Consider the following 27,957-nt stretch of genomic DNA (forward strand, 5'->3'; position numbering starts at 1 on the left):
ATTAATTCCCCCTTCACTAGTAAATAGTAAATACCTGACTTAGGATTCCAACATAGGTCTTGAATTTTGCTGCAGGAGCTCCTCAAAGTCTCTGAATTCCCACAACATTTATTAGATCACTTATCCCGTTGTATTATAATTATCTGTTTAACAATTTTTCCTCACCCCTAAAGGACCCTGAGTTTCTGGAAGGTAGAGACTGTATCTTAAAATCTTGGCATTTCTGATGTCTAGAATATTTCATTTAAGAGAAGGGCTTAGTAACTGTTGTGTGGGTGGGTTGATCAGTTGACTGTCAGGCAGGTGAACTAACAGGCTGAAGATAAAGTTTTTCACTGTTGGAAGTGAATTTGGGATTAGTCATCCTAATCCCCTCACTTTTAGAAATGGGGCAACTGGGTCGGGCACGGTGGCTCACGCCTGTAATTCTAGTACTTTGGGAGGCCAAGGTGGGCGGATCACCTGAAGTCAGGGATTTGAGACCAGCCTGGCCAACATGGTGAAACCCCATCTCTACTAAAAATACAAAAATTAGCCAGGCATGGTAGCAGGAGCCTGTAATCCCAGCTGCTCGGGAGGCTGAGGCAGGAGAATCACTTGAACCTGGGAGGCAGAGGTTGCAGTGAGCTGAGATCGCGCAATTGCACTCCAGCCTGGGCGACGAGCAAAACTCCGCCTCAAAGAAAAAACAAAACAAGAAATGGGGCAGCTGAGGCCTTTTGTATACCAGGCATTTGTCGAGTTACTCATGTGGGCCAGTTTCTGTGATAAATGATTTGCAAATAATACCCAACTTAATCTGTATTGTTATTTTTATTTTTACAGACGAAGAAACAGCTCAGATTTGACCAAGATCACACAAGTAGGAGTTGAGGAATTGGAACCCACTATGACTGACTCCAAATTAATATAGTGTTTATAGCCACTTACATAGTAATGGTAAAGGTTTTATTTTTTTCACTATACAATATGTAGTAGATAAATTTACTGAGGAAATGAGACAGCACGTGACAAATCCTTAAAGGATACACACATGACAGGATTAGAAGAGGAAACAGAAACAGGTAACAGAGAAGCAGAAAAAGTAAAATCTCCCAAAATAAAAGTAGAAGGAATTAAAAATAAAAGCAGATTCCGGGTGCAGTGGCTCACACCCAGCACTTTGGGAGGCCGAGGCAGGTGAATCACTTGAGGTCAGGAGTTCGAGACCAGCCTCACCAACATGGTGAAACCCCGTTTCTACTAGAAATAAAAAAATTAGCCAGGTGTGGTAGCGTGCACCTGTAATTCTGGTTACTTGGGAGGCTAAGGCAGAAGAATCACTTGAACCCAAGAGGCAGAGGTTGCAGTGAGCCAAGATCATGCCATTGCACTCCAGCCTGGGTGACAGAGCAAGATTATAAAGTCTTCTCAATAGAATCATCTCAAAAATAATAAAAATAAAAGCAGAAGTTAATGAAATAGCAAATAAAACTGATGATAGTAACTAGCTGGTGTTTGAAAAGAACAATAAATAGAAACTCAACAAATCTGAGGAAGAAAAGGAAAGAAAATGGTATTGGAAACAAAGGAGCCCACGGACAGAGGATGGCTTGTGCCCAGGAGGTTGAGGTTGCAGTGAGCCATGATTGCATCGCTGCACTCCAGCCTGGTCAACAGAGCTAGACACTGTCTCAGAAAAAAAAAAAAACAGGCCGGGCATGGTGGCTCATGCCTATAATCCCAGCACTTTGGGAGACTAAGGCAGGCGGATCATGAGGTCAACAGATCAAGACCATCCCAGCCAGCATGGTGAAACCCCATCTCTATTAAAAATAGAAAAATTAGCTGGCATGGTGGCAGGCTCCTGTAGTCCCAGCTACTTGGGAGGCTGGGGCAGGAGAATCGCTTGAACCCAGGAGGTGGAGGTTGCAGTAAGCCAAGATTGCGCCACTGCACTCCAGCTTGGCGGCAGAGTGAGAGTCCATCTCGGGGAAAAAAAAAAAGTGGGGGCAAAGGGACATATTACAAAGGAGACTTTGAAAATCAGAAGCAAATTATTTTGTGTAACATTATACATGTTGAGCACCCCTTATCCAAAATGCTTAGGACCAGAGTGTTTCAGATTTTGGATTTTGGAATATTTGCATATACATAATGAGAAATCTTCGGTATGGGACCCAAGACTAAACAAATTCATTTGTTTTATGTACACCTTATACACATAGCCTGAAGGTAATTTTATACAACATTTTAAATAATCTGGTACATAAAGTTTATGTTAAGTATTTATGTGTGGAATTTTCTACTTGTTGCATCATGGCAGTGCTCAAAAAGTTTCAGGCTTTGGAGCATTGAGGAGTTTGGATTTTCAGATTAAGAATGTTCAACCTTTACTAATAATCTTGAAACTTCGGCCGAGCGTGATGGCTCACGCCTATAATCCCAGCACTTTGGGAGTCCGAGGCGTGTGGATCACTTGAGGTCAGGAGTTGGAGACCAGCCTGGCCAACATGGTGAAAACCCGTCTGTACTAAAAATATAAACATTAGCCGGGCATGGGAGCAGTCACCTGTAATCCCAGCTACTCAGGAGGCTGAGGCGAGAGAATCACTTGAACACAGGAGACAGAGGTTGCAGTGAGCGGAGATCACACCACCACACTCCAGCCTGGGTGACGGAGCAAGGCTCCGTCTCAAAAAAAAAAAAAAAAAAATTCGCTTGGCTAATTTTCTCGGAAAATACGAATTTCAAAATACTGGCTCGAGTCAGAAAACTTTAATAAATTGGTAACTATAAATGTCCTAAAGTAGTCAGTCCCCAATAAATGTCACCAGGAACAAAGCATAGAGAAGGATGGAGTACTTCCCAATTCTAAAGCTAGTGTAACCCTAACAGCTCTAACCATGTCAAAATTTCAAATTCACATTGCCCGTGAACCTACTGGTTGTGAGATCTTCAAAATAACTTGCTCAGATATATGTAGTATGATAGTCACCATAAAACTTTGTAATTGTGAATAATTAGAAATTTTAATATCCATCAGTAAAAGAATAGCTAAATTATGCTGCATTCATCATACAAAATACTACGCAGTGGTAGAAATGCAGATCTATGTACCTTAATCTACATGGAAAGAGTTCTATAGGCAATGAAAAATGGTGCAAAACAATACATATATGATCTCATTAAATTTTCAATATTTTTAATTTGGAAAGGGTCTATACTGAATTGTTAACTCAGTATATAGACCAAGAAAGAGGGTGTAAAAGGTGACCATATTTTATATTTTTATTATTTGATTTTAAAAATGTTAATCCTAAGTAAAAATACAGAAGAAGAGAAAAACATGTACCATCACATGAAGCAAAAGAAGATAGTTTAAAGTGAGTGTGGGCTGGGCACAGTGGCTCACGCCTGTAATCCCAACACTTTGGGAGGCTGGATTACCTGAGGTCAAGTGAGACCAGCCTGGCAAATACGGTAAAACCCCGCCTCTAATAAAAATACAAAAATTACCCGGGTTTGGTGGTGGGTGCCTGTAATCCCAGGTACTCAGGAGGCTGAGTCTGGAGAATCACTTGAATTTGGGGGTCAAAGGTTGCAGTGAGCTGTGACCACACCACTGCACTCCAGCCTGGGCAACACAGCGAGACTCTGTCTCAAAAACAAAGTGAGTGTGGTCCAGAAGAGATTAAGAAGCTAAGAAAAGCACACTGGTTTTAGCAAGAAGTCATTGATAATAAGAGTAATTTTAATAAAAAAAGCTAAGATGCAATATCTAGACTGCACAGGATTTCAAGGTAAGTGCCTAACTATGGAAGTTTCTTAAGTGAAACAGGGTTCAGAATACATTCTGGAGTGGTCATCTCAGTATTCTAGAGAACTAGAACCTTTTGTGAGTAGGAAGGTATGATTCCAGTTAGTAAGTATGACTAGTCCTCCACTTCTACCTCAGTTTTTCTAAAGTGGGGTGATAAAGCAGGATATCATAAATCAGCTTTTTACATCTTGTTGCAGAGAAGGGAGCAGGGCCAACCCCAAGCAAAAACAAAAAATGAAGTGGATGTTGGTGACAGTCTGTACTCCTCTCTGCCTGTGTGCCATTTTCTGTTATTTCCCAGTCATTCTTGTTCTTTTGGTGCCCACTCCCAAATCCTCACAGGGGTACTCCATGGGTACCTTTTGGCTCTTATTTAGCTACTCTTCCCCGCCTGCTCAACACAATGCCCATTATCTCTGGGAGCTGACCCCATTTAGGATTAGGAAAAAACTTCCCAATTCTACAAGAGTGCATATCTTTCTTGATAATAGTCTATTTTCCATTTCTACCTCCAGTTTACCTCTTTAGTCAGCTACATTTTTCCACCTGCAGCATGGTTAGATGCCTCCTCAGATTTTCCTGAATATTTTTATAAACCTCATTAGGTTGCTGACTTGGTACTAAATTGTAAGGTCAGTCATATAAAAAATATGTATATACTAAGCTGTTACATGAGAATGTTTTAATTTTTTATATGTAATTCCTTATTTTTCTTCCCAAAGCTTTTTATTTTTAGCTGAATTGCAATGAGATTGCTTTCTATTTTCCAAAGCATCAAAGTTGGAAATTTTCAGTGGGAAAATTACACTAAAACCAGGAGAATATAAACTTAATGAAATCTTTAGATTTTAGGAAACATGCCTTTCCTTTTATTTGTTCTGTCAAACTTCAATTCAATTTAAAAGAAAATGTTCCATCATCTGTGAGGCTTCCTTTAGCTTTCCTTGCTGCACTTTACAGTGTTAGATTACTACTTCTAGCTAACAGTGTTATGTATTGACTCTTTTTCTATCTTGGGGATGCTGTTGATGTTGATTTCTGAATTATTTACCAGATCTGGATGTTCATTAGAAAAAACTATGGAGCTTAAATACTAGAAGTGCCCCTGAATGAGAATCAACTAAATGAGACTCTCCAGAGATTAGGAATCTTTTAATATTCACTAATTCTAAGCCAGGTGTAGTGGTGTGTACCTGTAATCTAGTTACTTGGGAGGCTGAGGTGGGAGACTGGCTTGATCCCAGGAGTTTGAGGCCAGCCTGGGCAACCTGGTAAGGCCCCATCTCTAAATTTAGTATTAAAATTTGTTTTAAATTCACTATAATTCTAATGCACAGCCAAGTATGGGGCAGATCTGGATCACTGCCTTACATCTGGCCTTTACCTCAAAGAGAAAATAAGAATTGAACTCAAACCCAACTGTAAATACTAATGGCCATCTTGGAGAACACTGGCCCACCTCCATTCCAAAGCTAATCCTTCCTGTTCTTTTTTTTTTGCAGACAGTGTCCCTCTGGTTTTTCATATATTTGGTAGAGACGGAGTTTCACCATGTAGCCCAAGCTGGTCTTGAACTCCTACACTCAAGCAATCTACCCACTTCATCCTCCCAAAGTGCTGGAATTACAGGCATGAGCTACTGTGCCCAGCCCCTCCTGTGCTATTGTTGATACTATCTTGTTACAATCTTGAGACTAGTATACCGGGCATCTCCATCTTCAACCCATTTCTCCACTGAGCTCCTCTTAACATGCTAATGCCTCTCCTATTTGTCTAACTGCAATTCAATCTCTGGAGTTAAACTTCATTTAAAAAAATAGCTTTTAATATTTTGTTACCTCTCATCCACACTACCCATTGCACCAGGTGTTGGCACCCATACTCAGCTGTTCTTAGGTCAACAGTTACAGAGTATTTCTCAGTCTTATATATTTTCTTGACTTCATTTTGTTGACTACCTTGTCCATTGAAATTTTCTTCCTGCTCACACCTGTAATCCCAGCACTCTGGGAGGCCAAGGAGGGCAGATCACTTAAGGTCAGGAGTTCGAGACCAGCCTGGCCAACATGGTGAAACCCCGCCTCTACTCAAAATATAAAAATTAGCCAGGCGTGGTGGCGGGCACCTGTAATCCCAGCTACTTGGGAGGCTGAGACAGGAGAATCACTTGAACCCGGGAGGCAGAGGTTGCAGTGAGCCGAGATTGTGCCACTGCACTGATCCAGCCTGAGCGACAGAGCAAGACTGTCTCAAAAAAAGAAAAAAAAAAAATTTTCCCATTGCTGGTTTTCCCATTTTCTTTCTGACCTTCCCACCTACCAGTCTTTGTTCCCCCATCCTTGACCCTCTTCTCCATGTGGATACCGTTGATAAACGTTTAGGTTTGAATGTCACCTTCCTTTTAGAATGTTCCATACCTTTAAGCATTTGATAAAAGCTATGGTGGTTTCCCCAGAAAAAATGTTCAACGGGAAGTTTTGCCTACATTTTTGGATTCACAGACCTCAGTTCCTGTGGCAGTGTTCATATACGTAAGTTCAGCTGTCACCTGTTTACAACTCAAATCCAATGGCTACCAGTTTTCCCACTGGACCTCTCTGCATTTAGCAATCTCTAAAATTGTATTCACTTGATTCTTAAAAAAAAAAAAAAATGCAGATAGGATATAACCTCTGTTTAAAATTTCTAGTGGCTGCTCTGGTCATCAGTTTAATAAAAATTCCTTAGCATGACCAAGAAGGCTCTTCACTACTCAAAAATAAAGGCCGGGCACGTGGTTCATGCCTGTAATCCCAGCACTCTGGGAGGCCAAGGCAGTAGGATCACTTGAGCCCAGGAATTCAAAACCAGCCTGGACTACATAATGAGACTCCATTTCTACTAAAAAAATTAATGGCTCATCATAATGTCCTATTCAAAACTACTGAGTTTTAACCATAAGAAGTCAATTTTTGAAAACACAAAGTGTTTCAAGCCTTTACATTTGCTGTTCATTTTCTAAAGATACCCTTCCCATCAGTACGGACTCCACTCCTGGTTATCCTCCAAGACTCAAATATCACCACTTTTGTAGTATCTTCCTTAAGCCACCTTCCAGTAGTTTGGTGTGCTTATTTCTATCCTAACAATTTGGGGGTATCTTTTAAAATTGCATAAATTGTATGGAATTAGATGAAACAAAGCCACGTTCAAATTCTTATAAAAATTTTAAAGTGAGTGGCTTAATTTCATCTGTAAACTAGGGACACCATCTACCATGTAGTTATTAGATGTGAATACCAGAGAAAATACATGTAGAAAGTGCTAGTGCCTGCCACATACTATGTGCTCAATAAAACTCAGTGTTTTATATGCCTATCTCCAATAAATGGCAGAAAAGACTAACCTGTCTCAGAGTGCCTGGCTCATAGCAAGTACCATGTTCATGTTTTAAAAAACAGATGAAAGACAACAAGAAAGTCACATTCTAAAGCTTTTCAAGAAATAAAGAAATACAAAGTTTCTTCATCATTCTATTTATTACATGTATGAACATTAACATCTCATGGTGTCCATCTAAGTCAAAACCAACAAAAGAAAAAAGTTAACCATATCTCAAGCAAACATTCTTACAGATTCCCGTTACTTAAAATAGAAATATGTTCATCTGCATTAAATCATTTGACAATTTGAAAAATGTCTTTAAAAAAAAAAAATCACCTTTAGTACTTAAATATATTTGTTAATTGTTTGATGGCATCAGTGTCCAAGTTCAAGAATAAAACTTGCTTCATTAGATATTTTCAAAAGTGAACATCTGGATGGTTCTCTATACCTGGAGATGTGTGTGTGTGTGTGTGTGTGTGTGTATATATATATATATATCTGTAAATATGTCCTATTTTGTCTTTAAAATTTTTTCAAAATCTGGCTTTTCTATTTGAGAAAAGCCCTACGGTGCTCTCTCACAACCCCCTTTTGAAGGATGAAACTTCAAACTTTGCTGCTTTAATCACTGGGAGGCTACTAGAAAAAAAATCTTATGTTGAGGTTGCTGTTCAATTCCATTTTTACCCAATAAAAAGTACAGAAACTATTTGATGGTGTGCATAAATATTACACTCCATGAATAGCAAAAATATTTTTTATTTATAATTTACAGTTGCACAGTGAAAAATCGTACATTTTTACACATACAATTTCATTTTGTTAAATTTGCACACATCTACAGAACTTTCACACAACAAGCACCTGAAACTCTGCAGGCGGTAGGAAATGCAAATACTAAAATGTATTTATTAACCAAATGATAGCTGAAGGCCCTGCCTCAGCCAGACAATTTATATAGATATGTCTATATATACATAAAAAAATTCTTCACCTTCTAGATCCAACAGCAGCTTTTTTAAAAAAGAAAAACATACCTTTCTCATTTTATTTAAACTGACTCGACTGTGTCATTTTCTGTTTTAATTTCAGAGGGTGTTGCTATGCTTTCCTCTGTACAAGCTGGTGGTGTATCAATTCGTTCTTCCTTAACTTTGGGACTTTCACAGGGTTCCTGCAATTCGTTTTTGACAATGTTCAACATAATATTCAAAGGGTTTTCAACTGGTGTCTTGCTGGGAGATGGTGTACAATCAAATGAAGATGTCTACAAAATGAAAGGCCCTATGAGTACTGATGAAAGTTCAAAATTCTCACATTAAATAACATTTAGTTGTGTAAGACCCTTGTATGGACAAGAGAACACACATACAACCAAATGCAAATGAAACACCTGCCTCCCAACAAAATGTGCCATCAAGACAACCAAAAATAAAATATATATTGCACGTTCAATATGTACTCAGCAGTGAGTTAAGCAGTTAACAGCTAAGTTGTAGGACATTATACAGCCAAAAAAAGTTGATTAGACATGCTTCTACATTTTAATCACTAAATAGATGTTAAACTCATATCCTGGGACTTGTTACTACCCTAATTTCAAATAGTCTGAGTATTTTAAATCCCCACAAACCATCATCCTCAACACTAGTCTTCTGACAACCTAAATAAACCTTCCAAATTGCCTCCAACCCATTATCTCTAAAAACTTATTTGTTCCATTACTTGGTTTTAAATTGACTACAAATATGACCATTTGAACTTTTTTTTTTTTTTTTTGAGACAGAGTCTCACTCTTGTTGCGCAGGTTGCAGTGCAGTGGCATGAACTCAGCTCACTGCAACCTCCATCTCCTGGGTTCAAACAATTCTCCTGCCTCAGCCTCACAAGCAGGTGGGACTATAGGCACCCGCCACCATGCCTGGCTAGTTTTTGTATTTTTAGTAGAGACAGGGTTTCACCATGTTGGCCAGGCTGGTCTCAAACTCCTGACCTCAGGTGATCCACGCGCCTCAGCCTCCCAAAGTGCTGGGATTACAGGCATGAGCCACCACGCCCAGCTGACCATTTGAACTTTTAAGGTCAACGACTGGTATCATTTTTAGATTCCATATGTGATTATTAAAAAGTATACCTATTTTGGCCGAGCACGGTGGCTCACGCCTATAATCCCAGCACTTTGGGAGGCCAAGGTGGGTGGATCACTGAGGTCAGGAGCTCAAGACCAGCCTGACCAATGTGGTGAAACCCTGTCTCTACTAAAAATAAAAAATTAGCCAGGTGTGGTGGTGCACGCCTGTAATCCCAGCTACTTGGGAAGCAGGGGCAGGAGAATCACTTGAACCCAGGAGGTGGAGGTTGCAGTGAGCCGAGATTGCGCCACTGCACTCCAGCCTGGGCAACAAGAGCGAAACTTTGTCTCAAAACAAAACAACAAAAAGAATATACCTATTTAGATGGCTGAATAGAGATGTAAGAAAAAAAATAGTAGTAAATGCTACCCATAGCTCTAGAAACCTATCCCCATCAGGATCCTTATCTTCACTTTTCCTCACATTTCTTTGGGCCTAGTGAACTAGTAAAAGATACCATGATTCAAGTGAATAAAATGCAAGGAATGATAAATTTCAAAAATTTAATTGTTTGCATATCACAGAAAATGATATTCATATATGTCAATTCTGTCAATCTGGCACCAATTTTTACTGAACAACCTAAATGCTATATCAAAAAACAAAAACAGTTCAATATATTAAGTTTAAAATAACAATATTGCTCTGATGCAAAAACTGAAAAGTAAAATTTATTAATGCAAATGAGGACAAATACAGTAACCAAAAAGAACTTACATTTTGATAATCTTCATAACATGATGGATGATAAATCTGAAGCAAAAAGAAAAAAAGTAAATATGTGCATACTCATTTCTAATGGGCTATTCTGATATTTCTTTTTAACTTTAAACCAGAAGATAGTCTTTGGAAAGAAGACAAAAATTATTTGGTCCCAAGATGGATAAAACCAAATTTTCATCCCTATGCTTAAAGAGTCTGAAAAACTGACTTCTCTTGGCCCATTTAAGTATCTAGCCTAACTTGCTTTGTTTTCAGCACAGTATAGTTTGATGATGAAATATAAATCCACAATCAAAATAGTGTGGGTGGACAGAAAAATGACTAACTAGATTCAGAAGACCTGGTCCTGGGTCTGTCACTGACTAACAGTGCAACCTCCTATGTAAAGTGAGTACAGAACCGGGTGACTGCTAAGATCCCTTCTAATTCAAACATTCTATTACTAAAGTCCAATACCTTTTTTATTAAGACCAAAAATCAAACAAAAACTATTATGAACCCCCTCCTTTCGAAGTAATGTGTTAACCCAACAAAAAAATACTAATCTTAACACTTCCTTTTAAAGAAATGAAAATTACCTTTCCATCTACTCTAATAGCATTTTTCAAATGCCATTCCTCCTCTTCTTCATCCCAGTATTGTTCAAATTGTTCTTGACAGATTTCACAACTCTAAAATAGAATCATATAAAATGAAATTTACATAATAGACCATATTTAACCCCATTAAGTAAAAATATACAAACATTGTTAAGTGGAGTAAGGAATTTATGAGTGTTCCAAAAGTTTGAATAATGTCCAATATATGATTCAAAATACATTTACAGGATTCTGTCAATCTTTCCAGCAAAAAGAGTAAACATTTCACTGCTTTTGGCCACTGTAGTTATGAAACTCAAAGCTAGATTGTAACAGTAAAATTGAAGAGTAGAGCTTTCAAGAAGTCTTAAAATCATTAAAACAGGGATATAAATATAGTGATATGTTTATGAGTATTTACTTAAAGGAAGTGAGGGACACTCCCACTGTGAGAAAATTTAAATGTTCTTCTCTCACCTCAACTGCTCCAGCTGGTCCAGCAGGTACACTTTGGAACTCTTTTTCTTTAGCAGCCTCTTGAGTTTTGAGCACAACTTCTTCATGCACCTTTTCAAAAAACTGGCTCTTTGCCCGTTCTTCCAGATCAGCTATCTCCTCAAATTCTATCCAGTCCTTAAAAGGAGTTGATTTTTAAAAGATTATTCCATTTATTTCTAAATTTTTACAGTGTATCTTCAATATGATGCCATTTAAAGGTAGGGGTACATTCTTTTCTACATTATGCTCTAATATTATTTAAAATTATACTTTGAAACATATAACTAATGACAACATAAAACAACTAATTAAGATCTTTTCCATTAACTCTATAGTTACAACTACTAATTCAAAAAAGACAAGCTTCAAGTACATTTTTTTTTTTTTTTTTTTTACAAAAAACAGTCCTAGAGGCTTGGAATTTTAGAGCTAGAACAAGCTTGCAGGCTACACTCTAATCTTAATAAAAAAAAAACAAACACATTCTCTTCAAAATTCATTTTTTTAAAAATGTGTTTATATTCTAGGGGTCAAAGCCTTGGAATTTTAGAGCTAGAACAAGCCTGTATGCTATACTCTAATCTTAATTTAAAAAAAAAAAAAAAACTCTTCAAAATTCATTTTAAAAAAAATCTGTTTATATTCTAGGGGTCAAATTTTATTCAGGAAATTCACATATTAGATTCCAGCAATTATTAAAATTATTTAAATAAAATTATTAAATTTCAATAATTATTAAAATTAATATACTTTTAGAATGATATAATTTAAGCCTAAAAGACACTATGGAGGCACATGGGTTACTTACTGTTAAACTGTAGTACCAACGTCTATGAGTGACTTTTCTGCTAACATCCTTTTCAGTTCTATTTTGCCGATAATGCCAGTCCAAATGATCCGCATAAACATCTGTCTGTGATGTTGTAAACCTCATTCCACAAGAGTAACACTGAATACCAGTGTACAGTCGATTGATAACACTGTCATAACGTCTATTTTGAAAAAGAAATAATCTTTAGTGTTGATAATATGGCTTAATGGCCTTTAAAAGCCAATTAAATATTTCAATTTTCCATATTGTAACAATGGTGAAACCAAGAGCTGGCTGAAACAGTTAATACCCAAAGATCAGTATTATTCTCTAACAATGTGATTGACCCTCTTTACCTTAACTTTGGTGACTTTTGGAACATGGAGCCTGTCTTCTTATTGATAGCCCTGACCCATTTATTTATTTCCTTTTAGCTAAAAATGAAATGATCCTGTGCTAGCTAACAAGACAATAGTTAGCTTATTATAGTTTGGAGTCAAGTCAAGACGGACATGGCAGAACAGTTAAATTTCACCTCTCTAAGATCTTTGGCATTCTGAATAATTCAACTTCTCCACTCTGGTGTTAACAGTGAAAAAAGTACAGAAGAAATAATAATAGTATGGATAACTAAAGAGAAAACTTAGAAGACCGTTGGGAAACAATAATTAGTTTGCTGTGGTCCACAGATAATTAGTTTTTTAAATTCTGGGCTCCCTATATGGGAAGAAACAGGTATATATAGAAGACCAAGTAAGTGAACAAACAGAGCAGTTATAAACTCCAAGAAAAAAAAAAAATAGCCGAGTGCGGTGGCTCACACCTGTAATCCCAGCACTTTGGGAGGCCAAGGCGGGCAGATCACGAGGTCAGGAGTTCGAGACCAACCTGACCAAAGTGGTGAAACCCTGTCCCTACTAAAAATACAAAAATTAGCTGGGTGTGGTGGCACATGCCTGTAATCCCAGCTACTTAGGAGGCTGAGGCAGGAGAATCACTTGAATCGGGAGGCGGAGGATGCAGTGAGCCAAGATCACGCCACTGCACTCCAGCCTGGGCCACAGAGTGAGACCCCATCTCAAAAAAAAAAAAAGAGAAAATAGTAGAATAAAGCAAAGAACAGAACACTGGTACTTTGTTACAGCAACAAAATGAACATCTAGTCACAATATTAATATTCAATAATAAAAAACAGTCTTACAACTACATGGAGGGGAGTTAGTAGGACAGTACAAGGGCTAGCTAAATCCACCCCCTGCCCGTTTTTTTTGGAGACGGAGTCTCGCTCTGTCGCCCAGGATGCAGTGCAGTGGCCCGATCTCAGCTCACTAAAGCCTCTGCCTCTTGGGTTCAAGCAATTCTCCCTGCCTCAGCCTCCCGAGTAGCTGGGATTACATGTGCCCACTACCACGCCCAGCTAATTTTAGTATTTCTAATAGAGACAAGTTCTAGTAGAGACATGTTACCATGTTGGCCAAGCTGGTCTTGAACTCCTGACCTCAGGTGATCTGCCCGCCTCAGCCTCCCAAAGTGCTGGGATTACAGGCATGAGCCACTGCACCCAGCCTAAATCACTTTCAGAAAGTTAAGAGATTATGTCCAGATGCGATAAATCAAGAAACAGAAAATTACGTATAAGAAATAGGTGGCTCAAACCTGTAATCCCAGCACTCTGGGAGGCTGAGGCGGGCAGATCACTTGAACCCAGGAGTTCGAGAACAGCCTGGACAACATGGTGAAACCCCATCTCTACTAAAAACACAAAAATTAGCTGGGTGTGGTGATGGGTGCCTATAATCTTAGCTACTCAGGAGGCTGAGGCAGGAGAATCACTTGAACCTGGGAGGCGGAGGTTGCAGTGAGCCAAGACAGTGCCACTGCACTCTAGCATGGGTGACAGAGCGAGATTCTGTCTCAAAAAAAAAAAAAGAAAGAAAGAAAGAAAGAGGTAAATGCCAGAAAAAATAGTTTGAAAAGTTAAAAAAATAAAATGATTGCCTCTAGGGTACAGTGTTGGGTGAAAGAGAGGCTTTTATTAAAAGCCTTTATGTGAAAGTATTACTTTGAAAAAAAATGATTTTACATTATAGTATCTAACTCAAATACATTATAGTATCTAACTGTTAACAGTTGTTATCCATAAAGTGAGAGTTCTACGTTTTCTTGATTTTATTTATAGTATGTTCTAATTTTCCACAATTAACATTACTTATAAAATGAAAAAAAAAATTTTTTTTTTTTTTTTTTTTTTGAGTCACAGTCTCGCTCTTTCACCCAGGCCGGAGTGCAGTGGCGCTATCTTGGCTCACTGCAAGCTCCACCTCCCGGGTTCACGCCATTCTCCTGCCTCAGCCTTCTGAGTAGCTAGGACTACAAGCGCCCACCACTGCGCCCAGCTAATTTTTTGTATTTTTAGTAGAGACGAGGTTTCACCATGTTAGCCACGATGGTCTTGTTAGCCAGGATGGTCTTGATCTCCTGACCTCGTGATCCACCTGCCTCGGCCTCCCAAAGTGCTGGGATTACAGGCCTGAGCCACCGCGCACAGCCGATTTTTTTTAAATTGTAAATGCTGGACTATGAAAATCTCATTTCTGAACCTCAAAAATGTAAGAATATCAATACAGAAAAAATGACGATAAACAGAAAATGAAACTAAACAGGAATACATAAATTATTAATACCTAATATTTAAACTCCCTAAGTTTTCTGTATCACAGATTAAAAAATGAAAATTTTGAGGGACCAGGTGTGGTGGCTCACACCTGTAATCCCAGCACTTTGGGAGGCCAAGGCAGGTGGATCACTGGAGGTTAGGAGTTCGAGACTAGTCTGGCCAACATGGTGAAACCCCATCTCTACTAAAAATACAAAAATTAGCCGGGTACGGTGGCGCACACATGTAATCCCAGGAGAATCACTTGAACCTGGGAGGCGGAGGTTGCAGTGAGTCAAGATCACGCCACTGAACTCCAGCCTGGGCAGCAGAGTGAGACTTTTGGGGGTGGCCTTTGGCCCAAGTACTTGTACAGCAGACATATTTTAAAAGAAGATTTAAAAATAGGCTTCCCAAAGACTATGTTATGTATATTTTACCACATTTAAAAAAAAAAAAAAAAGACTTCCTAAATGTTAAAACAGTAAAAGGGATAAAGGGAAAGGGAAAGCACTAATAGTAACAATGTCCACTATAACAGTGTTATTAAAGTCACTGCCTCTTTATCTTAAAGAAAATTAGATTACATACTGTTTCAATTCTTCAACTGTAAAATTAGTAAGATCTGGAACATCTTGATCTTCATTTTGATCTTCCTCCTCTTCAGGGGGAGGCTGAGCAGCTACTTCACTTACTTCTTCAATTAAGAAGAGACATACAAATTTCTTAATACCATTCTCCATGTATTCTTTACAGAGGAACACTATATAGTATTATAAGCAAATAGAGAAATCCACCTAGTCCATTCAGTGCTTCTGATCTCAAGTTTACTGGCCAAGGAACCTAATACAATTTTTTATTTTGATATGTGATATTAACTCTGATCTCTTAAAAGTCACCTATAATAAAAGTCATTTATTTCATCAATATTCAAAACCTTTTCAAAAGTTAAATTAACATAAAATTACTGGTAAAAAGCCTGCACATTAGGTATGTTAGTTAACTGAAACACATGTCCACTATAAGGTAGTTCAATCTTAGGAAATCTAAAAGAATTTCATTATAAACCAAAAATCAAAATTAAAAACTATACCTAGGAATTCAATTATTGTAAGGCGCTTTATCATAACTTGTATCATTATATTACATCATACATCTCAAAAACTTAATGAAGCTTTGTGTACATTTAATTATAAAATCACACTTACGTGCTGTAGCTGAATCGGGTTGGGACAATTTGAGAATTCCTGTTTTTAGCAATTTTGAAAACAATTCATTTACATCCACCTGACTGAGATGATTATCAGGATATGCCTTAGGGAGGGCTCCTAACAAAAAAAAAAAAAGAAAAAAACCACTCTTGAAGTGAATGTAGAACTTAAAGATGCAAATTATACTAAGCATTTTACAAAGTTTTCTTCAAGATGTCCTGCCAACAGTAAATTTGACAAAATCTAATTTATTAGTAAGTTTAATTTCAAAAGCCCCTAAGATTATCTTTTCATTTAGGTCTACAAGTCAGCATGACTTGAGAATATATTCTTTTATCCTTTTTTTTGTTTGTCTTTTTTATTATACTTTTAAGTTGTAGGGTACATGTGCACAATGTGGAGGTTTGTTACATAGGTATACATGTACCATATTGATTTCCTGCACCAATCAACTCGTCATTTACATTAGGTATTTCTCCTAATGCTATTCCTCCCCCAGCCCCCGATCCCCCAACTGGTCCCAGTGTGTGATGTTCCCTGCCCTGTGTCCAAGTGTTCTCATTGTTCAATTCCTACCTACAAGTGAGAACATGCGGTGTTTGGTTTTCTGTCCTTATGACAGTTTGCTTAGAATGATGGCTTCCAGCTTCATCCATGTCCCTGCAAAGGACATGAACTCATCCTTTTTTATGGCTGCGAAGTATTCCACGGTGTATATGTGCCACACTTTCTTAATCCAGTCTATCATTGATGGACATTTGGGTTGGTTCCAAGTCTTTGCTATTGTGAATAGTGCCGCAATAAACATACCCGTGCATGTGTCTTTATAATAGCATGATTTATAATCCTTTGGGTATATACCCAGTAATGGAATTGCTGGGTCAAATAGTATTTCTAGTTCTAGATGCTTGAGGAATCACCACACTAGAGTTGAGAATATATTCTAAAACAAATGCTGAGAACACTGAAAACAATGACCCTTTATGCTCCCTTCTCCCACACAATGCAGCACCACTCCTATCTCCAACTTTCCAGCTTTCTAATTCTCTCTTCCTCATCTTCTAAGTGCACTGGAAAAAGCAGTTTTATATAGATGAAATAGTTTATCACCTCTTAGTACTAGGCCTAAGTGGAAGTACTCCTGACCTCAATGCTCCCTGACACAACAGGAGAACTGAAAAAGGGAGATGAATCAGATGGCTCAGAGTATAACTGCTCCTATGACCTTTGCTAAAAAGTATACAGCCCTTGCAAAGCAGCTCAAGCTATTGCTGAAAAGGTGTCATGGTTACTACAGCTTCAATAACTTGAATAAATAAGATAAGCCTAGCAATCTTGTTTTGCTTGATAAGGAATCCTCATTGGTGAGGAATCATTCCAGTCTCATATTTTTCCAAGCACTATTCTAATAATTGTGATTCTTTCTTGTTTTTCATTTGGTTTTGAGACGGAGTCTCGCTCTGTTGCCCAGGCTGGAGTGCAGGGGCACGATCTCAGCTCACTGCAAGCTCCACCTCCTGGGTTCACGCCATTCTCCTGCCTCAGCCTCCTGAGCAGCTGGACTATAGGTGCCTGCCACCACGCCCAGCTAATTTCTTTTTGTATTTTTAGTAGAGATGGGGTTTCACCATGTTAGCCAGGATGGTCTTGATCTCCTGATCTCATGATCTGCCTGCCTTGGCCTCCCAAAAGTGCTGGGATTACAGGTGTGAGCCACCGCGCCTGGCCATAATTGTGATTCTTTAACTCAACTATGAAAACAGTATTTTAGGCCAGGTGCAGCGGCTCACACCTGTAATCCCAGCACTTTGGGAGGCCGATGCAGGTGGATCACCTGAGGTCCGGAGTTTGAGACCAGCCTGGCCAATATGGTGAAACCTTGTCTCTACTAAAAATACAAAAATTAGCTGGTTGTGGTGGCCCACGCCTGTAATCCCAGCTACTCAGGAGGCTGAGGCACGAGAATCGCTTGAAACCAGGAGGCGGAGGTTGCAGTGATCAAGATCACACCACTGTACTCCAGCCTGGAAAACAGAGCAAGAAGACCCTGTCTCAAAAAAAAGAAAACAATATTTTAATGCATTTGTATGTCACTATGATGCATCTCACTACACCTATACAGAAAAGTTTTGAACCACTAAAAATTCCTCTTAATCACAGAAATTCAATTTGCATCCACATACACATAATCCTTACCCTTAACCACTGTATACTCTACATTTATCATACTGCATTATATATAGTAGGCTAATTAATGTCTGTTCAAGCTAAATGTCTGAATACATGAATGAACAGATCAACTTCAATAATCAATTACAGTAACATTTAACTCACTAGTTTAACCTTTACTTTCCTTTAAATTGCTAATTATATGCCTGAGGTGCATAATTAGCTATTCACATGTCTGAGGGCAGCCAAGTCTAGTAACCAAGAGCATAAACTGTGGAACCAGACTCCTGGGATTTTAACCAGAAATTCCACTTTCTAGTTGTGTGACATAATCAAGTTCCTTATCTATGCCTCAGTTTCCCGTGCCTGTACAAAGGGTAATAACAGTTCCTAAGATTGTTATGAGGTTAAATGAATTCATATTTGTAAGGAACTGAGGTGTTTGGCATTATTATGTGTTTTTTGTTAAACCAAAAAAAAAAAAAAAAAAAATCAATAGCCTTTCTATATGATTAAGCTCTTTGAGGTCAAGTGTGGTGGTGGCTCACGCCTATAAACCCAACACTTTGGGAGGCCGAGGTGGGAGGATTACTTGAGTTCAGGAGTTTGAGACCAGCCTGGGCTATATAGTGAGCACCCTCTTTAAAAAAAAAAAAAAAAAAAAAAAAACTTTAAAAATAAAAATAAAGCTCTTTGAATGATGAACCTTATTAAATTCATCCTAGCATACTGCCTAACATACAGCAGATGACTAATATATGTCTGAATGAATAAATGAACATGGGTATATTTCCTACTAGAAAAGGGATGTTTACACTTTCAAATTAGAGAAGGAACCTTGAGAGAAGCTAAATATAGCACACTGAAAACTGCTGACACATCTTTTAAGAGTAAGAACTTGAAGAACGAAGACACACCTAATGTCCCACTCAATATCCCCAAACAAGGGGAATAATTGTGATTTCCTCTGTGACACTGCTATGTCCTGTACACATACACATATAACCCAAGGTTGTAAAAGCCAAACAAGGCTGGGCACAGTGGCTCATACCTGTAGTCCCAGAACTTTGGGAGGTCAAGGCAAGTAGATCACCTGAGGTCAGGATTCAAGCCACCCTGACCAATATGGTGAAACTCTGCCTGTATTAAAAATACAAAAATTAGCCAGGTGTAGTGGCATGTGCCTGTAGTCCCAGCTACTGAGGAGGCTGAGCCCGGGAGAACTGCTTGAACCTGGGAGGCAGAGGTTGCAGTGAGCTGAGATCATGCCACTGCACTCCAGCGTGGGTGACAAGAGCAAGACTTGTCTCAAAAAAAAAAAAAAAAAGAAACAAGAAAATTTGTAGTTTCTGTAGAGCATCTCATGCCACTAACCCCAATATAACAAATCCTCTGCTCAACAATAAAAACTGAGTTCTAAAGGAAAATATATTAATATAGCACTTGACAAGTTACAAAGTACTTTTGCATATACTATATCATTTGATTCTCAAAAAAAAAAAAACCAGACAAATACTGATACTACCATATCCTGGTTTTTTTGTTTTTTTTTTTGAGACAGAGTCTCACTCTGTCGCCAGGCCTAAGTGCAGTGGCATGATCTTGGCTCACTGTAACCTCCACCTCCTGGGTTCAAGTGATTCTCCTGCCTCAGCCTCCTGAGTAGCTGGGACTACAGGCACGCACCACCACTCATATAATTTTTGTATTTTTAGTAGAGACGGGGTTTTACCATGTTGGCCAGGATGGTCTCCATCTCTTGACCTTGTGATCCACCTGCCTCAGCCTCCCAGAGTGTGGGATTATAGGCGTGAGCCACCATGCTGGGCCCATATGCTGTTTACAGAGGAAAAAAACTGAACCTCAGGGGAGATACTTGCTTAAAGCCTGCGCATTTATAGGGTAACAGAATAGAGATTCCAACCCTGGTCTTCTGGGCTTTAGATACCAAATTCTTTCCTTCTCTTTTCATTATAGTAACAAAATAATAATAATAACAAATATTAATTAGTCATAATTGTCCATGTAGAAATTAAAAATTAAAAGCTTCCAAATTAATTGAATTTCTTGACACAATTTAAGGACTAATGTATAAAAAAGAGCTTGGCTAGGATTTCCTAATTACTTCAGAAGTTTTGGAAAACTCCATAAATTTATTGTAAACTGATTAACTCAATGCTACAGTAAAGCATGTTTCTGAAACAGCTGTTTCAATGATTCAGAAATGAAAGCAAGTATCACTAATGTATATACTTCCCACTTACCACATATTAAAACTAAAATTCATTTTGCCGGGCATGTGCCATCTCAGCACTTTGGGAGGCTGAGGCGGGCAGATCACATGAGGTCAGGAGCTCGAGACCAGCCTGGCCAAGATGGTGAAACCACATCTCTGGTAAAAATACAGAAGTTAGCCAGGTCTGGTGGCGCACGCCTGTAGTCCCAGCTACTTGGGAGGTTGAGACAGGGGAATCGCTTGAACCCCCGAGGCAGAGGCTGCAGTGAGGCAATATGGCACCACTGCACTCCAGCCTGGGTAAGAGAGCAATACTCTGCCTCATAAATAAATAAATAAACAAAACTAAAATCAATTTTAAAAGTCCTTTTATCTAGTACTAAGCATCACCCCATAGTAACAAAGATGCTTATCAGTGAACCTGGCTAGGAAAGCCGCTTTTTGCTATTTGAGTGCCCATAAAAACATAAAAATTAATCAACTTTACTAATGCAGTATCCTTAGTATTCACTGAGATTTCTGAGGTCTGTCATTTATTTCATTCTATCTCAACACAAATGTCATACCTTCCCTCCCACTCCCAGTTTCCACCCAGTAGGTTTCCTTCCCTCTGTTTTGTGGACTACAAGTCCCCGCTAACCATCTCTAGCTGTAAATAGGGTCAATGTGAATACACATCCACAATGTAAATAAACTTAGAAAAGGAACAAAAATATGTCAGCCAGATTAAATTTCTCTAAATTAAATATACCTTTGCAAAATTGTCATTTCCTAAAATTCACAAAGTTAGCTATTCAACAAAACAATAATCATTTGTCTTTGAAAAACAAAGTTCAGAAAGTACATACCTGAAGGATTCTGAACAAATCCAGGATTTTGTGGATGAACTGGTAAAAACTGTTGTCCTTGACCAAAAGCTACTGGCTGAGCAACACCACTCAGAACCTTTAAGAAAAACCTTAATTTTAAGAACATGCTTTCCGTATTTCAAGTAAAACTTTTAACATCTTAATTACATAAAAATATTCATAGATGTCACAAGGCCTGGCTTATAAATAAAGATTTAGAAAGGTAACTTGGCTGCGTCACTTCACTTCTAGGTCTTCTACAAACAGGAACAACAAAACCTTCCCTTATCTGTTCCACAGAGGTATAAGTTACTGAGAATGGGTTAAAACTTCTTTGAAAAGTTTAAAGTACCTACTAGAGAGGCAAAGTAGCCCCCCAAAAAGGAAAATGTTAAGATACCGTGCAAACATAAGGTAACTAGCTGTGTTACTTTACACAAGTCACTTTACCTTGCTGGTGCTTTCCCTTATTTTATAAATAGAAGAACTGACATAATGCAATATGATCTACACAAAATCAAAAGGGCTAGTTAGGAGCAAAACTGAGGCCAGAACTCCTAACCCTTGCCACTTTTCCACAGATATCAAAAGCCTGTTTTAATTAGCAATCTGAATTACCAAGCAGGTAAGCGTCTTGCTTGGCCATCATCTTTGCACATGGTTATAGCTACATTACAAAGTAATCTTGTAAAAGGTCTTGTAAAAGATGTCAAAGGGAATGTTAAAAAATAGAACAGTCATGGAGCAAGAACTATACTGGCATACAAATACAGCATTTGCAGTCCAGAGGGAGGCAGGACTTCTACATATTGCTGGTATGTAAATAAACATCCATTTATAATCCTTGTTCAGTATACATGTGGACTTTTGGTGGTGAGTACACATAATAAAAACCCCACCAATTCTGTGTAATGTAGAAACAAGACTAAGTAAGTACCATTCTAGAGTATCTGTCAATAACAGTATCATTTCTTTCAAGCATACACAGTAGAGTAAATCTAGGCAGACCAACTGTTTTTTCATACCATTAGAGATGAACAGAAGGACTACTTTCTATCAATAATGTTCCTAATGTGCTTTTAAAATCTTTCTTATTTTGTATTTTCTTCCATGCAATCTTACTACTATAAAATAAATCTGTCATAGTAAGAAAATGTCAGCACCTGGGAAAGAAATAAAACTCAGCCCAGAATTTCAGCATGCAAGCAAAAGTAGTCATTCAAAACCAACCGAATTAATCACAAATTGTAAACATACTGCCTAAAGTTATTTCAGTATGCATTTTAAAATGTATACAGAACAAGTGTGAAAGAATACCAATAGGTAACTGTGCATGTTTTGTAACCAGAGTGTATTTGGAAGGCTATTTGCTATGTTGACATTAATATCAAACAATTGTGTTTAACTGAAGTGACTGGAAAGGTGGTAAAAAGTAGGAAAAAAGAACCAAAAAAAAAAGAATTGTAGACTGTGAAAGCATGGACAAAATCTGATCTTCTTATTTAACTCAGGTTAAGAAAATTCTTGGTCAAACAGCAGTCCAAGCAATCAGTTCTATGGCTACCTTAAAGCACATCAGGGCTCAACAGTTCTACAACGTAGAGGTCTATGAAACACAATTGTATATTTCAAAAGCTTTAAAGCAAAAACAAAAACAAAAACAGAGCTGGGGGTGGGGGTCTGATTGAGATATTTCCCTAGATCCTGAAAGAGCTAAAATCAATTTTGGATTTAAGTTGCAAATTTTATCCCCAAAAGATGCTCATCCCACTTCCTTAGCATGTGGCTTTAGAGTACATTAAAAACTTCTTTCCAATCTACACAATAAACTATGTCCTGAAAACCTTCCTAGAAACATTAAAAAATGGTTAACTTATCTGCATACAACGCAATTTTAGAATAACAGACTTACCTGTTGAGATGCCTGAATATTTCCTACTGTCATTGGAGCAGGTATATTGCCAAAATTTCCAAACTGAGAACTCTGAAGATTTTTTTCATCAAAATAGTGTCCAGAAGCTCTGTTAAGTGGATTAGAGAAACTCTGGTTTCCAGGGCCGTGTGGTCCATTAAAATTTGGTCCTTGAGGTGAATCAAATATTTGTTCATGTCTTTGGAACTGTAGTCCTTGGGATGGGGCATTAAAAGCATTGCCAGGTGGATCATTATATGGACCAGTCTGATTGAAAGATACTGATTCAAGCCTTTGTGAAGGATGATTGTCAAATCTTGTGCCTTGAAGACCAAGAGGAATATCAAACCTTGATGCTTGCTGATGTTGTGGACCATCAAATCTTTGAGGTACACCGTCAAATCTGGGTTGAACCTGCTGTCCAGGTGGTCCATCAAACCTCTGGGGGCCTGGCTGACCAGGAGTCCTTTCAAATCTAGGACCTGGCTGACCATGTAATCCATCAAATCTTGGCAAGAGTGACGGCTGACCTGGCTGCCCATCAAACCTTAAAGCATGACAACCTTCAAATCTTGGACCACCTTGACCCAGAGGCCCTTCAATTCTCAGTCCACCTCCTGGTACAGAAGGACCCTCAAACCTCATTCCACCTCCTTGTTGGACTAAAGGGCCTTCAAACCTGATACCAACCCCTGGTTGACCATGTGGACCCTCAAACCTAAGGTTCCCACCAAGTTGATTATGTTGTCCCTCAAATCTCAGACCAGCTACTGACTGACCATGGGGGCCCTCAAACCTCATTCCAACCCCTTGCTGTAGCAAAGGGCCCTCAAATCTGATTCCACCTCCTGGCTGACCATGAGGTCCATCAAACCTAATCGCAGCCCCTGATGGACCATGACCCCCCTCAAATCTAAGTCCACCTACAGGCTGACCTCGGGGATTATCAAATCTAAGTCCACCCACAGGCTGACCATGAGGTCCCTCAAACCTTAGACCACCCACAGGTTGACCACGATGTCCCTCAAACCTCAAACCACCCACAGGCTGGCCTCCTGGTCCCTCAAATCGCAAACCACCTGCAGATCCCTCAAACCTCAGACCAGGGGAACCTTCAAACCGAAAACCACCTCCTCCTGCTTGACCAATTGGGCCCTCAAACCGCAGAGGTGTCCCCACTGGTCCTGGAGGACCTTCAAATCTCAAAGGACACCCACCTCCTAGCTGACCTTGTGGCCCCTCAAATCTCAACGGGCCCCCTCCCCCCATTTGTCCTGGTGACCCATCAAACCGAAGAGAAGCTGGTGTGGGAGGTCCATCAATTCGAGGGCTTAATTTATTAGGTCCTTCAAAAATCATCTTCGTTGGGCCATCTCTTGCTACTGATGGCCTACTAGGTCCATCAAATAACGGTCTGTCTTCAGCTAAAGCTGTAAGTCGCTGATTTGTATCCAGGCCGGCAAATCTTGATGCTGGGCTATCTACAAATGGTTTATCTGAATCTTCGTATCGAGGTCGCTTAAGTGGAAAACAATCATTGAATGGAGATCTCTGCTCTTCTCGCACACCTTTTAAGAAGGAAAAAAATTATTTTCACTAAATCTAAAGTTATCTTAAAATCTTCTATTTTCGTATGAATGTTTATCCAAAGATATAACTATCTCACTACATTAGAGGGGCAGGAGACACAGACAGCATAAAGCAGCAAATAAGAGGATGCCCTCTAGAATCAGACACACCTGAGTAACAAAAAAATTCCCATCCTATCAACATACTAATTATTTCATTTTGAGAGCAAGTTATTTAACCTCTCTTTTATTTCCTATCTGTAAAATGGGGAGAATATACACTTCATTGTGGTGTTGTGAGGATTAAATGAAATTACATATAAAAAAAACCTAATGAAGTACCTGACACACAACTGGCCTTAGAAATATTAGCTCCCTTCCCTTCCCTTTCCTTAAAGGGAAAAAACATAACAAAATAAATGGGAAAAAAATGGTAATCTGAACAGTCACAAAAATCCATCCCCACTTAGCTTGTTCATTTTCCCTTCACTGCTGTGTGATTCAATAGGCATAATCTGATTTAACTTTTTCTACCTTTAGCAGAGACTTGCTCGTCATGTCTTCTCCGGCCCTCATGGGGTGAAAGATTCTCAGCATAAGTACGACTCCCAGATATAGGAGAAAGACGTCTTGCTCTTTCACTAAATTGTTCTTTTCTGTCAAACTGTGCTCCACTATTCCTACTTGCATGTTTACTTTTGGATGGCTCACATTCTATTCCAGACAACAAGGCATCAGTCAAAGGGTAGTCAAAAATATCAGGATCTAAGAGATCAAGTCTTGGAAATGAATGCTGAACCTGTGTCCTTTTCAGTTTTGCTTTATGTTCATAGTAGGTTAATTCAGCATCAGATAAGAGAGGTTTCTTTTTTAATCCACCTTTATTTTCTTCTGTAGGACTATCCCGTACATTGCATCTATGTTTACCTTCTTGATACTGAAATAGCTGTCGAATTTGATGCACAACAACAAGGAAGTCTTCCTGTGTAATTTCACCAGATGCTAAACGTTCACTCGTCTGTATAGGGGTGATAAAAGGAAATAAAATATTTTAAATATAAAAAAATACCAAAAAAAACAGACGAAAGAGAATGATGACTACATGGGATTAATCATAGTAACTACCTTTTGAAGTAATTCTCTTTTGCTTGCAAGAGTTAACTCTTTAGGAATCTGAAGATTGGCATCTACACTTAATCGATGCTGTTGCTGCTTTGGGGCTCGAGGTGATAAAATTCCTTTAGTGCTTGACCAGCTCTCCCTATGCCTCAGATGAGGAGGTTTACTATGTTCATCAACCTGTTGTAAGCTGAAACCATAAAAGCAGTATGTTACATTGAAATGTTTTTGAAAAAATACTCAGGACCATATTTAAAGATTCTTTTCAAAGGATATGGTTAAAATGGGCATATGTAACCACAAAAAGTAATTAAATAAATGATTAAGAGCACAAAATATGAAATCAGCAAAAACAGATATGAATTCTGATTCTTGCATGTCCTGGACTGCAGCCTTAGGTAGATTAGTTAACCTTTCTAAACTTCAGTTTCCTGATCTGTAAAATAGAAATAATAATAGTATTTAACCCACAGAGACGTAAGAATTAGATGGAAAAAAAGTACTAATAGCACCTAATTTTTCCAATTTTTAAAATAACACTATCTTTTGAAACATATACACTACACTTGACTTAAAATGTTAACATCATACCTTTTATTTTCTTCCCAACCAGATTTCCATCTTTTGGCAGACTTGGAACTTTGCCAGTTTTCTACATTCTCCTTTGGTTCAGTGCCTGACTTTGTAGAATGCTGATTTGTAGTTTCTTGTGGTCGCTCCTCTTCAGTCTTTTTCATTCGCCTTGGATCCCGAATATCCTGTTTAGTACTTCTCTTAGCATTTCTGTCTTCCCTAGAAGGTGGTGTAAACTCTTCCATATGTGACTGCTTAGCTCCAGATTGGCGAATCTTTCCAGCTTTAGGTGTCGATGATGGAGACATACTTCTTTGCCTTCGTTTGGGTGACCGCCTATCTCTTCTCTTTGGGGAATGTATAATTGGTGACCTAGACTTGGGTGATCGAGATCTTGATCGCTTTCTAGTACTCGATCTCCCTGGTTTTGTCCCCTGTTTTTCTGACTCTTCTGTTATTGTATCCTGTTTTTGTACAATGCCATTTATGATTTTATTTCTACTTCCAGCCAGTCTGTGTTCAGATGACTTCGTGTGCTCATCTTTTTCCTTTTTTTCTGCAGTTTTTCTCTTCTCTTTCACATCATCATCTTTGCCATCTGTCTTATCCTGAAGATGTTTTTTTAATCTTGGATCTCTCTTGTTCATATCAGACAACCTCATACTTTCCGATTCTTGATTTTTCAAGTCTTTTGTGTGAGATAATTTGTTTTTCAAAGGTGATGGTGATTTCGATTTCGATTTCGATTTAGAATCTAATTGGTCAAGTTCTTTCTTGGTTATTTTTTCACCTGATTTACTTTTTTCTTGCTTGGATGAATTTGGTTTTTCAGAGGGTATAGTTTTACTTGTCTTAGTATCAGACTGGTTTAATGTGTTCATTAGAAATTCTTTCCTGTGACTTTGATCTTTTCCATGAGAATGTTGGCTTATCCTGTTCAGACGAGGATCCCGGTTAGTTCCTTTCAAATCCTGAATTTGTAAGGATGTTCCTGGACGGCTTTTCTCAGATTGCACAGGAACCTGATGAGGAGCTTTAACTGCCATAGGGGCAATCTGTGAAACATGTAATTTGGATGGTGCAGATCCAGGACCTAAATTGGATGTTTCCTGCTGAACACTAAGAGAAACTGCCTAAAACACAAAATAAATGTTCGTGTCAACACTGTAAAACATGCAGATTGTCAAGAAATTGCAAACAATTGAAGAAGATAATGCTTTATTCAATAAATATATTTACTCAATACTATATTTAAATTGTACGCTTATAATGTATAAATTGAGATTACAATGAAAAGAAAAAGTCCATGATTTAAGTTGCCCATTATTTCTTACTAGTATTTTTTGAGATTTTATAATATAATCTCTAAACAGAATGAAAAAAAAAATTGTTTCTCTTCCTAATTATTCAGGATTCTGAGCCATACTGCTCCTAAGAAATTGCTAAATCACTACACTCCGGCTGCACAAGAATCAGAGTCATTTCAGCTAAATTCTAAGTCCTAAAATTTAGTTTATCCCAAAGTGGTGCTATTAATGAACTTATAAAATTCTGCCTTCCTGCACCTCACTGTCGAATAAGCTCAGATGCTGAGCAAAATAACTTAGTATAAAGTCATTTATGTGTAGAAAATCTTCCTGGCCTCCTTAATTTTGTCATTTCTGCTTATTAAGCATAAGCTCATAAAACATTAAAGACTATCCAAAATATTTTCCACAACACGCCTACCATCTTGGGACTGAAATATTAAGTCCA

The 27,957-nt window shown here is 38.4% G+C and overlaps 1 protein-coding gene across 4 annotated transcripts in view; it reads right to left on the reverse strand.

The window, feature by feature from the left end:
* Nucleotides 1–7,301: 7,301 nt before the first annotated feature.
* The window catches only part of PCF11 (PCF11 cleavage and polyadenylation factor subunit), a 28,504-nt gene continuing 7,848 nt past the window's right edge, over nucleotides 7,302–27,957 (reverse strand). Inside the window, exons 5-16 of one of the 4 annotated variants that reach the window (XM_030794767.1) lie at nucleotides 26,221–27,335; nucleotides 25,636–25,819; nucleotides 25,438–25,528; nucleotides 22,943–24,510; nucleotides 21,031–21,127; nucleotides 15,775–15,894; nucleotides 15,158–15,260; nucleotides 11,908–12,091; nucleotides 11,079–11,234; nucleotides 10,602–10,694; nucleotides 10,018–10,053; nucleotides 7,302–8,435 (exon numbers count right to left, since the gene is read on the reverse strand). In XM_030794767.1, the coding sequence (XP_030650627.1) occupies nucleotides 8,220–8,435; nucleotides 10,018–10,053; nucleotides 10,602–10,694; nucleotides 11,079–11,234; nucleotides 11,908–12,091; nucleotides 15,158–15,260; nucleotides 15,775–15,894; nucleotides 21,031–21,127; nucleotides 22,943–24,510; nucleotides 25,438–25,528; nucleotides 25,636–25,819; nucleotides 26,221–27,335 (3,963 nt within the window). In that variant the 3' untranslated portion in view covers nucleotides 7,302–8,219. Of the gene's footprint in view, nucleotides 8,436–10,017; nucleotides 10,054–10,601; nucleotides 10,695–11,078; nucleotides 11,235–11,907; nucleotides 12,092–15,157; nucleotides 15,264–15,774; nucleotides 15,895–21,030; nucleotides 21,128–22,942; nucleotides 24,511–25,044; nucleotides 25,529–25,635; nucleotides 25,820–26,220; nucleotides 27,336–27,957 lie in introns of all 4 variants that reach the window. The other 3 variants (XM_003254637.3, XM_030794766.1, XM_030794765.1) reach the window with 3 other exon arrangements.

Source organism: Nomascus leucogenys, chromosome 15 (assembly GCF_006542625.1).
Source record: "Nomascus leucogenys isolate Asia chromosome 15, Asia_NLE_v1, whole genome shotgun sequence".
Lineage (NCBI taxonomy): Eukaryota > Metazoa > Chordata > Mammalia > Primates > Hylobatidae > Nomascus > Nomascus leucogenys.